General features: G+C 33.4%; 3 protein-coding genes across 5 annotated transcripts; 1 reads left to right on the top strand and 2 right to left on the bottom strand.

Moving 5' to 3' along the window:
- The first annotated feature begins 6 nt into the window (after nt 1–6).
- LOC136071497 (subtilisin-like protease SBT4.15) lies at nt 7–3,135 on the top strand. The gene is made up of 6 exons (XM_065782875.1): nt 7–182; nt 644–744; nt 860–1,078; nt 1,517–1,628; nt 1,730–1,943; nt 2,585–3,135. Exons 1-6 carry the CDS (start codon nt 24–26, stop codon nt 3,133–3,135), a joined length of 1,356 nt encoding a protein of 451 aa, XP_065638947.1. The 5' UTR covers nt 7–23.
- Nucleotides 1,471–8,047, bottom strand: LOC136061030 (uncharacterized). Of its 3 annotated transcripts, none has more exons than XM_065782867.1 (4): nt 7,809–8,047; nt 7,546–7,648; nt 4,733–4,821; nt 1,471–4,559 (listed from the first exon to the last, which is right to left on the bottom strand). In XM_065782867.1, exons 1-4 carry the CDS (start codon nt 7,880–7,882, stop codon nt 4,514–4,516), a joined length of 312 nt encoding a protein of 103 aa, XP_065638939.1. In that variant the 5' UTR covers nt 7,883–8,047; the 3' UTR covers nt 1,471–4,513. The 3 variants fall into 3 exon arrangements, with proteins under 3 accessions (XP_065638939.1, XP_065638940.1, XP_065638941.1); XM_065782868.1 differs by having other exon boundaries at nt 1,471–4,327; XM_065782869.1 differs by having other exon boundaries at nt 1,471–4,606; nt 7,809–8,046.
- Nucleotides 8,048–8,533: 486 nt separating this feature from the next.
- On the bottom strand, nt 8,534–11,463 carry LOC136071501 (subtilisin-like protease SBT4.15). The gene is made up of 6 exons (XM_065782879.1): nt 11,312–11,463; nt 11,074–11,207; nt 9,699–9,796; nt 9,450–9,593; nt 9,241–9,346; nt 8,534–8,937 (listed from the first exon to the last, which is right to left on the bottom strand). The coding sequence occupies exons 1-6, from the start codon at nt 11,411–11,413 to the stop codon at nt 8,586–8,588; spliced, it is 936 nt and encodes a 311-aa protein (XP_065638951.1). The 5' UTR covers nt 11,414–11,463; the 3' UTR covers nt 8,534–8,585.
- Nucleotides 11,464–15,350: the final 3,887 nt, after the last annotated feature.

Raw genomic sequence — 15,350 nt, 5'->3', positions numbered from 1 at the left:
TTGCGATTGGTGCCTTTCATGCAATGAAGAAGGGGATTTTCACAGCATGTTCAGCGGGAAATAGCGGCCCATATGTGTATACAGTGCAGAACACAGCTCCTTGGATAATGACGGTTGGTGCTGCTAGCATGGATATGGAGTTTAGGACTCCGATTAAACTTGGAAATGGCGAGGAAAATGCTGTAAGTCGCCTCTTTCTTTTTGGGACGGTGTACAAAGTTTTGCTACTGTTGAAATTTTAAATGATATAGCACTAGATTTATAATATTTAATCTAACCAAAAATATGAAAATATTTCAAAATGGAGATGATCCTAAAGAACTTGGGGCATCAAATATGATAGCCTTGCTTAGTAAAGGAGTGCTTCCATCAAGGAAAATGATCATTTTCCATTTCACTTGAAACAGATGGAATTCATTTCCTAGTTAAGATTTTATTTTTTTTTATTTTTTTATTTTTATCTAACCATGTGTAGAGTGTTACAATATTAAGATCTCAAATGGGAATGAACCTATATAAAACAACTTATCTCATTTAGAGTGTCACAATATTTAGTAAAGGAGGGCTTCCATCTAGGAACATGATGCCTTTTCATTTCACTTGATCATAATCACATTACATTTACTGGTGCATTGAATAACAGGGACTTTCCATCAACACATTTACACCAAATAGGAAGATGTACCCTTTAACCAGCGCGGCAATAGCAGCCAATAGTAATTTATCGCCAGGTTTATCTCCCTGGTAATCAAAGAGCATTTTCTATTTCACGATTTATACTGTAATTGAAGATCACCTAACCTAATATATATTCAGAATATTAATATTAGTAGCACTAATCAATTAAAAAATTGGGCAGGTCTTGTGATCAAGGGAAGCTAGACCAGAAAAAGGTCAATGGAAAGATTGTGGTATGCAAAGAAGCAGCAAATGAAACTTACATCAAGTCTTTGGGTGGGATCGGGGTGTTGATATCTGTCATAGGGAAGATAGATACGAGCTTTACAGCTATCATCCCTGAAGCCTCTATTGATTTTAGTTTTGGTAACACAACTCTTACATATGTCAACTCAACCAAGTAAGTAAGAGGAATCAAATTTGTTATATAAAATGCCCCCCCATACCAGGCTAGGAGAGTTGTCATTGATTAGATTTTTCCTTTTTCTTTTTGTTCTGACCAAATTAAAATATAATCTAGGCTTGTACTAATACAGAGTTAGCATAGCTTTTACTTTTATATATACCTTATTTACAATTCATTATAACATGCAATTCTTCTATAAATTAAAAAATGAATTGTGTTAATGGGTATCGTAAGGTACCTATTAACATCCAACTTTATGTCAGAATTTTGTCAACCATTTAATTTTATGTTAGTATTTTGTCAGCTTTATAGGCTTTGAGGTAAGCTTTATAGGCTTAACAAGCATCGTACATTGCTTGTTAACATTTGCCTTAAATTACTTGATATACTAAACATTCTTTACGGATTTTTTTTCATTGGTAAAATATTTAGAGCCCCTCAGGCTGTCATATACAAGTCCAAAAGAGTTCCCAATGTTGCTGCACCCTTTGTGGCTTCCTTTTCATCTCGAGGTCCAGCCATACTCACTAGAACAATACTTAAGGTAACCCTTTGCAATGATTTCCATTCTAGGCATAAATTTTTATACTCTTTTTCTTAGCATATATAATAGTATGATGGTTTTAAATTATGTTTGATTTGCAGCCAGATATAGTGGCACCTGGGATAGATATACTTGCTGCTTACTCTAAACTTGCATCATTGACTGGGAGTCCTGATGACAACCGGTTTGATGTGTATAATATAATCTCTGGAACTTCAATGTCTTGCCCTCATGTGGCTGCTGCTGCTGCCTATGTCAAATCATTCCACCCTGACTGGTCTCCTTCTGCAATCAAATCAGCCCTAATGACAACTGGTTAGTTCCCTTAAATTCTCCCATTTTAACTCATGATGTGTTAAAGATTAGTGCCATTTTACAAGAACCACCATTTGAATGGTGTCAATTAGAGGTTGTTAGTGTTTGTTTCAAACTTTCAAATTCTCCAAGGCCATCTTATTCCTCATGGTTTACCAGCAACGTGGTTAATATGCCAATTGGTTTAGACTAAATATTATCCATGTTAATATGTATCCAATGTCACGCGACAATTTGTAAACTGTTTGATTCAAAAATAAAATCCTAACTACGAAACAAAATTTCTCCATGATTAATGATAAGAAATGTTTGACATTTATTTTATGAGTAATATTAGAGATATTACAAATTTTATTACATAACCCTTACAAACCGAAGCTTCATTATTCACAAAAAAAGTAATTTAAATATTTATTTATTAGTTATTAAAGTTGCACCAATGAAATTCATATTGTCACTTTAGTTTGTAAAGCTCTGGAAGTAAAATTTGTAATAATCTTAACATTTTTGTCTTCCTTAATATAAACACATTGATCAAGATATCATCTCATATTTCCCCAAAATAACTTTTATAATATGAAAAAAAAAAAAAATTAGTCTTTTTGAGTGTTTTATAATTTATCTTTTTAATTGATGATCAGCAACTGAAATGAAAGTCAAGGATGGCCTTGCTGAGTTTGCCTATGGTGCTGGCCAAATTGACCCGACTAGCGCACTGCGGCCTGGTTTGATCTATGACTTGTCAACGTTGGGCTACATCCGCTTCCTATGTAATGAGGGCTACACTGGGACACATCTAAATTTGTTCACTGAAGATCACACCAATTGCTCAAGTGTCCCTAAATTTGGAGGATATGATTCCCTAAATTACCCAACATTGTATTATCAGTATGATGACCCTAACTCTACTATATCAGCCATCTATTATAGGACAGTTACAAATGTGGGCTTTAGAAATTCTATATACAAGGCAACTGTCACGGCACCGAAGGATCTCACGGTCACTGTTGTTCCAAACACACTATCTTTTACTCGGTTGCACCAGAAAAAATCTTTCAAGGTTACGCTAAAGGCGCCACCACAATTCGTCCAAACTTTCCAATATACCCATCGATCAGCATCATTGGAATGGAGTGATGGTACACATAGAGTTAAGAGTCCCATATTGATTTCGCTATCTCAACCACGATAGATGTAGGTGAAATTTCTTAGGCCTAATGTCTAATAATGCAGGTGTTCTGCTTCTCCCCCCCACCACCACCTCCCCAGATGCATTTGTTATTTGTTATTCGATGGTTTTATTTCAATAAAAAGAAATAAACATACAAGTATTTGCTGTTTACCATTTTGTAGTGAATATAAACTAATTGATCGAAGAAACTAAATGAAATGGCCAGAAATATGTCATTGATGATGACCCTGACCTTATTTAAAATTTTATGACAAAAGAGTGCTCCTATGAGCGCTCACTAGGTAGCTCAATAGACCACTAAAAAGCAAAATATTTAATTAATTATCTCTTACAAACTATTCCTTGGCCGTTCATCCCAATAGAGCTATTTAGATTGCCATACTAGCATGACAACTCCCATCTTTACCTTACTTACATAGTTGATCGCATAAGTTTGGAACAAATCACCTCAAGTTGGCCACTCTGTGCATAAAACTTGAAGCTCAAGTCTAGATGAGCAAAGCAATCCCCTTGTGTGATCCCATAATCATGAACACGTGAATCTTTCTTGGTTATAGGCACATGACTGTTACTTTGATCTTGAAATTTCCTTCAACCTCAACTTCTATTGAGTTAGTGTCGCGAAGCCTTGTGATTGCAACACTTTATTTGATATACAACCCTTCAATAACATTAAAAGACATCACCATTGTTTGCATATCAAAATGCACTCATCGACATACTCTCTCTCTCTCTCTGAATCGGGTCGGTGACTGGTTTCCCATCTTCTCTTTTTCTTACCCAATTTTCATAGTCTGCCAGCTCTGCCTCAGGCTTGAACTCAATATAATTTCATTCAATTGCGTTGGACTAAATGTATTTGTTTCCTATGTTGAGGCTCCTTTGTTACTGTTAATGTGCATTTCTAACAGTTACCATGTTGTATTTTTTAAATTTGTCTATATCTGCCTTTATCCCATAACATGTACCACAAACTATATGATACATGATAAAAAACATATAATTCATTGACCAAAAATCCATTTAGCAAAGAACAAAACAGAAATCCAGAAAAAATCTATAATCATATAGGCAATCCAATTATTTCAGCAAAAAAAATATTCACTCACCTGAAACCAATTCGAAAACCTTTTACAAAACCCAAGCCCGTTCTTTTATTCAATGTCATAAATTGGGATGCATGGCTTGAAAGCTAAGAGAGCAAGGAATAAAGGTTGAGTGTTATTTCTGTTATGAAGAGTTTATTACAATCATATTACACTTTTAAGCTAAGCTGCTTGAGTAACAGAGTTTGTTAGCCTTAACCATTTATGCTAACTACCTAACTCTAAAAATCAGTCACATGCTGGACATAGTGCTAGATATAATGAGGACACGCCTAATTAACCATGGCAGCAGCTGGTAAGGCAATAACTTTTGCAAATCTGCCAGCCATTTTTTGAAAACCAATTAGTCCGCAAAAGAATGATACCTAAAATCAAGTAATTTACAATATAAATGTCTAAAAACCTAAGAATAAGTATATCAAAAAGAAAAATAAAATAAGGACCACAAAAACAAATACCCAATTGAAATTAGAAGGAAAAGTTTCATGTACCTAGCATATATCTTATCAGTCGCAAGTTCATGTTGTCTTTCCCACATTGCCTCTTGCATTTGCACACCCTTCTCAAAACTCACTCTAAACTTGAAACAGAAGAAACTTTTCAAAATTATTGCAGTCAAGCCAATAACAATTGTTTTGTGAAAAAAAAACGTAAAACACTATGCTGGAACGGAACGAAATTCAGAACATTGTGCTGGATAATCAACCACTAATGGCTAACCTAGGCACTTTCTAAAGGGTAAGGGAGAGAATAATTTATTCAATTGAAAAACATATCGACACAAAAAGCATCACCTATCCCTGTATTTATACATTTAAGATTACAAAATTTGTCCAGTGAGAGAGAGTATAAACTTTGAGAAGAAGATATCTCACATTTATATTATAGGGAACTTGCATTTTTATTTTTCATTATGTGGTAAAGAAAGTACTAAGAAGAGCAATGATTAGTGCTATATGTAACATTGATGCATTGATTAATTCCAATGATGAGATTGGGTTGTGGAGATTAACGAGATTCAATGGAAACCCTGAAACACATAAGAGAATACAGTCATGGGAGCTGTTAAAATGTCTAGGGCAACAGATTGACAAACCATAGGCGTGCATAGGAGATTTCAATGAAATTCAAAGTGTCAATGAGAAGGAAGGGGGGGTGGGGTGGACCGGTTTAGTAGACAAATTACAAATTTTAGAGATTGTTTAGAAAATATGGGGATGAGAGACTTGGGCTATACAGGATCTTGGTTTACTTAAGCCGTGGACAGGAGGGATAATGGATGCATTAAAGAAAGAATTGATAGAGCTCTGGTCACAACAGAGTGGTGAAGGAAGTTCCCTAGAGCTAGGCTGTTTCATCTAGCAAATATGGCCTCTGACCTCTGTCTTATTGTTGAGATTAGACCAGCCCACACAAAAAACTAAAGGAAGTGCCAAACTTTTTTGATTTAAATCTATGTGGCTTAAACATGATTAGGGTGAGGAGGTTGTAAAGGAGGCGTGGGAAGTGGGGATGCACATGGTAGCGGTAAATCCAATTGAAGGTTGTTTGGAAAATTGCAGGGCTGCCTTAACAAGATGGAACTCACGGGTCTTTGGACACATGGGGCAGAACATATAATGCATGCAAAAGTAATTGCAAACACTGGAGGCACATGTTGTTGGTCTCTCAAACCAAGAGCAGATAGGAGAGACAAGAAAATAATTGAACCAATTGAGATTATATGTGATGGAGGAAGATATGTGGCATCAGAGATCACATAGCTGTTGGGTAAAATTCAGAGATAAAAATACTCGCTTTTTTCGTGAGAAGGCATCAAGTAGGAAATAGAAGAATACAATCTTTGGCAGCTATTGCCAATATTATTGCAGGTACCATACATCACATTTAGTTGTTATGCCAGTTTGAAGTACGCCACACCTGAAGAGAAGGAAATAAGGCAGTGCATGGATTAGCCAAGTATGCCCAATTAATAGAAGATTTAGTAACATGGATGGAGGAAATTCCACCCATTATAAATTCTGAGACTGCTTCAGATGTAAACCAAATTTTCCAGTCATGAAGTAAATAGCTTCCACTAGATTTCTTATTAAATAAAAAAAATGTAACGTGCATGTTCACCAACTATATTTGAATATCTACATTATCTATCACCGTCTAGATAATGATCAAGTTATTGATAAAACTGTAGTTTCTGATGTTGCATGTTAACGTCTAAGACAATGATCAAGTTATTGGTAAAGCTATAGTTTCTTATGTTGCATGTTAATTTCTAAGACAATGAAGATGAAAACCATCCAAGATGCAAACCAGTTTTCCATAATCATTTAATGGAACAATTGAGGGGGTTTGATAACCCAAAGGTGATAAAAAATCTTGGATTGAGAAACCAAGTGATATATATATCTACCAAAATCCAAAGAAAAATAGAAAACTGAATTGCTGGTTATCCAATGAGAGAAAGAATGAGAAAAGAAGGTGCCTGTGAAAGGGGAGATTGGTGGCGATTGTTGGAAAGGCCTTGAAATTTCTTTGTTTCATGGTATCAGTATTGAGCTCAGGATCCAAAACCACAAACACAATCAAACTTAACAGCTAAATTGATCCTCCAAATCAGACGACCACAAATAAAAAAGCTATGAACTACAGAATTAGAAAACAAAAAGAGGTATGAGTGAACAACAAAAGCGTAATTGGAATAAACATAACAGCCCAATATAAATAAAATACCAAAACAATTAATCTAGAAAGCTAATATACCTGCAAAGAGTTCATCACGTTTGCAGTTGATCATTTCATGCAATTCTTACTTGTTTCAAGAGTTATTTTAGGATCATAATTTTTCACAATTATCTTATGTTGTTGTGAGTACCACATTAGAGTTGTGGCAAAAAATGTTATGTTTCTAGATTCTCTTATTCCAATTGAATGGAAGGGTATAACATTGCACAACCAGGTTGGCCAAAAGATGTATTCGTGTGGCCCACCTGAGGAAGCAAAATATGCAACCCAAGCCAACCTTCAGTGTCACTACTAATCCTATTACTTGGCAAGACATGAAACCGCAAGATGATTGCCATGAGATGAGAACAGTTCACTGGGCTAGGCTCATAGTTTAATTTGAAGCATCCTGAGTTGATTGGCCTTGGGGTTCTTAAATTCAAACTAATAGGACTCATGTTTCCTAGAAATTTTAATAAACATTTTTAGAACACATAAAGAAGCCTACTCGGAACGTGAAATTAAATGAGTAGATCGTTAATTCAAAGCAACCCAAAAAGATGATTCAAGGAAAAACACTCACCGTTTCATCATCCCATCTAGCGATCAAGTTCCCAACAGTCAACAGATATGCCCATGAGTACAGAATGTTGGCCAACAGCTTTGATGCCCCTGAAACTGAAATTCTGCATTTTGATTCAACAATGAGAAAAACAGTATCAGACCCAAGATTTAAAAATTAAAAACAAATTTCATCGAATGGTAGAGAGAGAAACCGAAATCAATACTGAACAATATCATAATTAGAACATATATAAAAGGAGGCAGAAGAGCTTTGAAGCCTACAGATGAATTGAAAGGCGATGAAGATTCAGGGTTCGAACAAATCTGGTCATAGTTGCGAGGGGGATCTGGGGCATTGCAAGATCTCTGACATTCTGACCCGCAACTGGAGATGACAGGGGACTGCAGTGGAGACACAGAAGGCTGGCATTTTACGGTTTGAGAGAGGGAAGAGAGTAGCAGATGACAGATTCTTATGGGTTTGAGTAAATATGATGGTTCACGTCTAAAAATTTTAAAAAGTGACGCGTAAAAACGGGGGAACTTTTAATTAACGCCTTGTTTGGGAAGAACGGAAGGAATGGGAGTGGAAATGGATAAAAAGAATAATTTTAAAATATTTTTTTTTTATTTTTTTATTTGAGAGTTTAAGTAGGAGGGAGTAAAATGACTAGGAGGGAACACTTATTATTCTCTATTTTTTAAAAATCTCAAATTTTCATTCCTCCGAAATTGGGAGGAATAAAAGAGAATAAAATTAGATTTAATAAATTTTTTACAAAAACTCTCAAAATACTTCTATATATTCAACTCTTTATTTTAAAATAGGGGTCTAATAGTAATATTTTCATAAAATGATTCCATTCCATTTCCTCCATGTTACTCCCAAATAAAATTACTTGCATTCTATTCATTTTCATTCATTTCCATTCATTTATTTTAAAACATCCAATCAAGGTTACTTAATTCCATTTCATTCTTTTCCCTTACTTAAATACATTTCTGTATACAAATCTGGGCCACTATTCCCCGCTGAACATGCTGTGAAAATCCCCTTCTTCATTGCATGAAAGGAACCAATCGCAAAGGGATTGTCAAAGAAGCCATTTGATTCCCCACTAATGATATTGATAGCACGTCAACTCCATCATCAATGGCATCATCCATTGCAGACAAAAGGTCTATATCACTGCAACCTTTGGGCCAACACACCTTGTACATTGCAATGCGTGCTGATGGAACCCCACCTCGAGCTGTGCCTTGGGCTAAACCATATAAGCTCGCGCCTACTATTGAGGCACCTGCTATGGTGGATGAAGTGTGAGAGCCGTGGCCTTGTTCATCTTGTGGGGATGGATTTGGATGGCGTGTCGCAGGGTCGTTGTTGTAGAACACTGCACCTATTACCTTGCTGCATAAAATGGTGAATAGCTTGGAAATTAAATGAGAGATCCATGCATGTAGAGAAGTATTATTTAAAATTCATTTTCATCTTGAGTAATTTAAAAATAGATTTTTTTTTTTTTAAATTGTTGGTATAATTTGCTATGATTGGAATAATATCACTTTCACCTGGATCTATTAGACATACTTTTTATTGTGCACCACCATATTAACCATTGTGAAAAATAAGGTTGTAGATTCAAATATTGTGTTACTAGTCAAAATATTTTGTGATTGGCCACAATTGAGGAGAGAGATTGAGATTGTTTACTTGTTGCAGCCAGTGAAGTTGCCTGCTACTTGGCATCTACCCTTCCATTTCGATGGAGGAGGTCCTAGTCCATTGTCGTTAAAACTTGGAGCATCCACATAAATTCCTAAAAAATAAGGGGAGGAAAAAGGAAAGATTATGAAAGTCATTAAAACTGTTCCATGTAATAAGGATAAAGTCAAAGCTCTTGAGAAGTCTTAATTTATTACCTGAGTCTAATACTCCAACAATAATATTACTTTCAATTTGATGATTTCTCTTCAATGTTTGAGGCATTCTTAAGAAATCCCATGATCTTGTTGTATGAAGTTTCCGTATTCTACTAGGAAATACTGACACCACATTTTCGTTCTCTGTAAAGGATGCATATATGTATATAAATTACACAAGACAACCACCCCCAAGAGGGGATATATATATATATATATATTGTTTAACATGATGTTTTTAGTGTGCACCTCGTAGTTTTTGAACTTCATCTGGCAATAGCTTTGCTGCAAATGCATTAAAACTCTTCGTGTAGCTATGTATTTTGGATTGTTGGGCAGTACTAGCACTGTAAAACAACAATACTCGATGGTTTAATTGTGTACCCAAATGTTACAATATGTTGCATGTGCTGTGATGTCATATTATATGTGGATTATACCCTAAAAACTATTTTATATGCATAGAAAAGCTAATGCTAACATATTGATCGGTTGCTAACAATTATGGAACCCTCCCCTACCACTAAATCTTTGACCCATGTATGGATTAAACTCTACACAACTTATTTTCCATAAAAATGAAAACCAAATCAAGACATTGATTGCCATAGAAAATCTTGGTACTGGTCAGCAAATCAAGGGTTTGATTGCTAGAAAAAATCATGGGATTAGATTCCATTATTGTAATGTACCATCATGAAAGGTGTATGAGAAAATGTAGTGTTTTGGGCTCTGGTATTGTAAATGTAGACTTCAGGTTGAATCATGGAAACATTAATGTTTTCTTTCTTTTCTTTTCTCTATATTTTATTTATAAATTTCTATATGAACTATTCCATGTATAAATTACAACCCAAAAAAAGAACTATTTCATGTAAGAAAAAAAAGAAAACAAGTATTGTTTAAAATTGAATATGTGTAAATGTAAGCATGCAATGTGTAGGGACAGCTTACGCTCTGTTTGTTTCAACAATGATGTTTTCTAGAAAATAAGTCATTTTCCAAGAAGCATTTTTTATAAAACTATCTCATTTTCGAATGTTGGTAGCAACTTTAAATGAGTTGAAAAACAACCTCCTAACTTACCTTATTTAGTTTGCTGTGAGATAAAGTTGTTTTCCAAAAAAATTTAATAAAAAACAATCTCTAAAAATAAGCCATACTTTTTACATTAACCAACGATAGTTTTCCTTTGACTCTTTTTTTTTTTACACTACCAAACACTGGAAAAATAAAAAAATTATTTTACATAAGATTTTCCATTGAAACAAACAAAGCATAAAAGTGTTTTGTGCCTAAGGCCAAGATTTTAGGTGGCTTTTTTTTATATATAAATATTAATTAAAATAATATTAATTTATTTTTATATAATTTTATTTCAAAAATTTTCTTAATATGGGAGAGTTTTAAAAATTAACTTTATTAATTGAAATCTTTTGGCTGAGTCCATTTTTGGGGCCTTGTTTTTATTTTTTTTGGAAAGGTAGGAATATCTTAACTGAATATGTTCTACTGGGTAATGAAGGGGGCTTTATTTAATTTGAAGCCTTTAGGTCACTACCTTAGTTGCCTATAGTGTTGAGCTAATCCTAGCAATATTTAGATATTTAGCCATCCAACTTACTCTTGAATTACTGAAGAAAGCACGTTGTGTTGAAGATCAGCAGCACTGGTTTTTGACCGCAGTCCCTCTCCCTCTCCCGTAGCAGCAGCACTGGTTCTTGACCGCGGTGTCTCTCCCATATACACAATGTAAGTCTATGTGATAATGAAAAATAAATTTATGATTAGTGAATGGAAATTATAAAATTTAAATAAATACTTAATAACTGTGTTCATACAAATTATAAAAATATATTCACCTTTCTAAATGTGTCACCAGAACCACGAGTGAATGACCAATGAAGCTGTGTAGCCAGAAGGAAGAGGGTGATCATAAAAGTTCGAACCATTTTTGATTGCATGCGATACTGCTCTTCTCCGGCTTTCAATACTGCTCTTCCTTTCTCTCTTGCTCCTATATTTATAGTAAGATTTTTTTCTTAAAACATCCCTAGTTTTTCTTATGTGTGTTTCTTAATCTGGTGGAAATTTTCGTGCTAATGCAATCTTTGTTTTCCAATCTTTGACTTGTTCTGTATTGAAATTTTCGAGAATTCTTCTGAATTAATTTTTTTTTTTTTTTTTTTAAAGAATGTATAAATTAAGAGTCCGTTATTTATGTAACTAAATTTAGTGTTAAAACTAACTCCTAAACTAACCGTTCGTTATTAGGATGTTATGATGGCTCGATTTGTGGACTGGCTCGATTTTTTCCCTGAAATCTATCTATACTATTGTTGAGTCGGTGGCATGTATTTGGTCAAAGTAAGTTTGCATAGTCCTAGTAGTAATAGGACTCTACTTTGGCAATGTATGATATGCACTAGAAAATAACCAGGTCCTAGATGGTTTAGGACTTGTAGTATCCGACCTATGCTAGTGTGTGTGTCTATATATATATATATATATATTCATAGATTCTTTTGTATTCAGTTAATTGTATCTTAGAGAAAGGGTTAGCCGAATAGGAGAAATAGTACAAGACTAGTGCAAACACAATAGGTGCCCTATTCTTCGTGAGAGAGCCAAGGGTGTATGATGTATTTGGGGCTTGGGTTTTGTGAGAGTGCTATGTAAATTTCTTATGTCTTTTTTTCTTCTCTCTTCTTTAATCTTATGTTAATGAGTTTATTTTTCACAACAACTATCTATAACATGATTTCCCGCTTTGATTTGGACTTTTATCAAGGTCAAAAATACCTCATCTATTAACCAATGATTTCTCCTATGAATGTTTTAGGAATAGGGTCCATAACATGAAAAAATTTCCCATAAAATCCTCTTTTTTGAACTAAACTTTTATATTTTTCAAAAATACCCTTACACCCTAAGTTTAAGCAGAACAAAACTAGAGGACAAAATAGTACCCATTTGGGTACCAACGAAAATTGTTGCGTCTGCGTTTCTGTCGTTTCACGCCTTTTTTTTTTCTTTTTTTACATTGAGAAGCGTTAGGATGTTCTATCAGTGGGTCCAGTGCATTGTGCACAGGACCCACTACTCTTTGACCAACAATTTTAAGCAGTGGACAGTGCTTTTCAGTAGATCCTGTGCACTGTTTACGGACCCACGTAAACTTCTTTTTTCACCAAACTTTCATTAAAAATAGTCTCACGGCACTATTCACACATTTAAAAATTATTTTATTAAGTTTTTCAATTTTCAGTAGAATAAGCAGTATCCAAATACACCCATAGTATAAAATTATATCTCTAACTCCACCTAAAACTTTGCCTACAAAATAGGACCACTATCCCACCACCTCAGGTTTTTTTTTAAAAAAAAAATTGTCACCATATTTCACTCTTAAAAAAAAAAAAAAAAAAATTCAACAAGATTTACCAATTTTTTTTTTTTTTTGAATTTTCATTTTCCTTAATCCCTATTCTCACTATATGGTTTTTTTTTTTTTTTTTTTTTTTTTGCTCTTATCAAATCTCATTTTCTTTATTTTGAATTTGAAGGAAAATAAAAAATAAAAAACACTTCTATCATAGAACCATTATTATAGCTTCTCATCCATATTCCTTAAATTGAGTCCAAATCTTTTGTCTCACTTTCTGCTCCACTATATACTCCACAAATAAAAACATGCCACATATCCATCTATTTTATTAAATGCTAAATTTTTGTCTTCTATTATTTCAATTTCCTAAAATAAATAAATAAATAACTCATCGTATTTAGGTAATTGAAATAATGAAAGGAAAAATTTAGCATTTAATAAAATAGATGAACATGTGGCATGTTTTTATTTGTGGAGTATATAGTGGAGCAAGAAAAGTGGGATAGAAGATTTGGACTCCCTTAAATTTAGGCATTACCAGGTTACCACATATTTTTTTTTTTTTTTTGGGTAGTTCCCAATTATCTCAATCACAATTTCTAAAGATATGACTATTCCAATTAGTAGTATTTGTTCAAAGTTAAAAAATTCACAAATTAATATTTTTTTCAAAAAAAAATTCACAAATAAAAAACTACAAACCCACAAAATCATGAATCCATAATTCCATCACGAAAAAAAAATAATAATAAAAAATCAATGATCAGTTACTAGTTGCCACATTTCAATTCTTTCTCACTTCTCCCACTTCATTGTACCAAAAAATAAAGATCATTTCATGCCCGAATTCCATTGGGAGAATATCGATATTTTTCTAGATAGTGACACCACTTTCTATCAGTGTAAGGGCCTAAAACATCACCGTTCTACATGGCTTCTCCTATAAATCTATTATCCTACAAGTGTTTTAAGAATATGTATGTTTTAAATTGTATCTTGTTACTCATTAAATTCATTCTTCTTCTTTTATTAACGAAGAATTATGACTAAACAAATAATAAAATAAAAAAAAAAAAAAAAAAGGCCTCATTGCACATGTTAGTTAATTCCAAATAGCTTGTACCTAATCTAATTTAGATAGATGCCTCTAAATTTTTTTTAAAGTAAAGCTCCCACAATTTTCCATATTACCAATATTTTCTTTTTAAGTTTTTTATCATGAACTTCCATAGCTTTAAAGTAAGAAAAAGTCTAGAAACACGAAATTTTTCACAACTTCTTGCCATAATAGTTACATGACAGGATGTGATCGGTGAAAGAAAAATTGTGGATGTAATGATTAACTATTTATAGTCTACCATGTCAAAGTTGTGGCAAAAAATATGTGGAATAATTTATGATTCTAAAACTACTCTTAAAGTAAAGGGCAAAATTTATTACAGTACTTATGTGTTGTTAATTAAGTTTCCTTTAAAATTCTATTACGTGAACGTTTTTCTAGTGTATTCTAAATCTTAAGAATAAAATATAAATAATAGTATCTAAGTTTTGTCTTAGTGTGAGTTTGGATATAACGTTTGCATTCGTGCATTTTTTAGTGGGTCATGTGCACTGTTCATGAGACCTGCAAGTAGTTTTTTAGCAAAAATAACTTTAAAACTTGGGTCCCACTGCACTATTTACACATTTAAAAATTTTTTATAATGTTTTAAGTTTTTAGAAATAAGTAGTATCCAAACAAACTCGTAGACTTTTTTTAGAGTTCATAAGAGAATAGAATAGAATGGAATAGAATAATCTTAAGAGAATGGAAATAAATGGAATTGAATGGAATGTATTTAAGTAAGGGAAAAGAATGAAATAGAATTAAGTAACCTTGATTGGATGTTTTAAAATAAATAAATGGAAATAAATGAAAATGAATAGAATGCAAGTAATTTTATTTGGGAGTAACATCGAAGAAATGGAATGGAATCATTTTATGAAAATATTACTATTAGACCCCTATTTTAAAATAAAGAGTTGAATATATGAAGTATTTTGAGAGTTTTTGTAAAAATTTTATTAAATCTAATTTTATTCTCTTTTATTCCTCCCAATTTCGGAGGAATGAAAATTTGAGATTTTTAAAAAATAAAGAATAATAAGTGTTCCCTCCTAGTCATTTTACTCCCTCCTACTTAAACTCTCAAATAAAAAAAAAATATATATATATTTTAAAATTATTCTTTTTATCCATTTCCACTGTATTCCTTCCATTCTTCCCAAACAAGGCGTTAATTAAAAGTTCCCCCGTTTTTACGCGTCACTTTTTAAAATTTTTAGACGTGAACCATCATATTTACTCAAACCCATAAGAATCTGTCATCTGCTACTCTCTTCGCTCTCTCAAACCGTAAAATGCCAGCCTTCTGTGTCTCCACTCCAGTCCCCTGTCATCTCCAGTTGCGGGTCAGAATGTCAGAGATCTTGCAACGCCCCAGATCCCCCTCGCAACTATGACCAGATTTGTT

The sequence above is a fragment of the Quercus suber genome, unplaced genomic scaffold (assembly GCF_002906115.3).
Source record: "Quercus suber isolate HL8 unplaced genomic scaffold, Cork oak 2.0 scaffold_318, whole genome shotgun sequence".
Taxonomy (NCBI): Eukaryota; Viridiplantae; Streptophyta; class Magnoliopsida; order Fagales; family Fagaceae; genus Quercus; species Quercus suber.
The sequence above is the reverse complement of the archived record's forward strand: the minus strand, read 5'-3'. Positions and strand labels throughout refer to the sequence as shown.

Coding starts and splice junctions, on each gene's coding strand:
- LOC136071497 (XM_065782875.1), top strand. CDS start 24: ATGAAGAAGGGGATTTTCACAGCATGTTCAGCGGGAAATAGCGGCCCA. Junction 183..643: donor GAAATGGCGAGGAAAATGCT/GTAAGTCGCCTC, acceptor ATTGAATAACAG/GGACTTTCCATCAACACATT. Junction 1,079..1,516: donor ACATATGTCAACTCAACCAA/GTAAGTAAGAGG, acceptor TAAAATATTTAG/AGCCCCTCAGGCTGTCATAT.
- LOC136061030 (XM_065782867.1), bottom strand. CDS start 7,882: ATGCCCCAGATCCCCCTCGCAACTATGACCAGATTTGTTCGAACCCTG. Junction 4,822..7,545: donor CTAGATGGGATGATGAAACG/GTGAGTGTTTTT, acceptor TTCTGTTTCAAG/TTTAGAGTGAGTTTTGAGAA. Junction 4,560..4,732: donor ACTGATAAGATATATGCTAG/GTACATGAAACT, acceptor AATGGCTGGCAG/ATTTGCAAAAGTTATTGCCT.
- LOC136071501 (XM_065782879.1), bottom strand. CDS start 11,413: ATGCAATCAAAAATGGTTCGAACTTTTATGATCACCCTCTTCCTTCTG. Junction 9,594..9,698: donor TGAAGTTCAAAAACTACGAG/GTGCACACTAAA, acceptor CATCCTTTACAG/AGAACGAAAATGTGGTGTCA. Junction 9,347..9,449: donor TGTTGGAGTATTAGACTCAG/GTAATAAATTAA, acceptor CTTATTTTTTAG/GAATTTATGTGGATGCTCCA.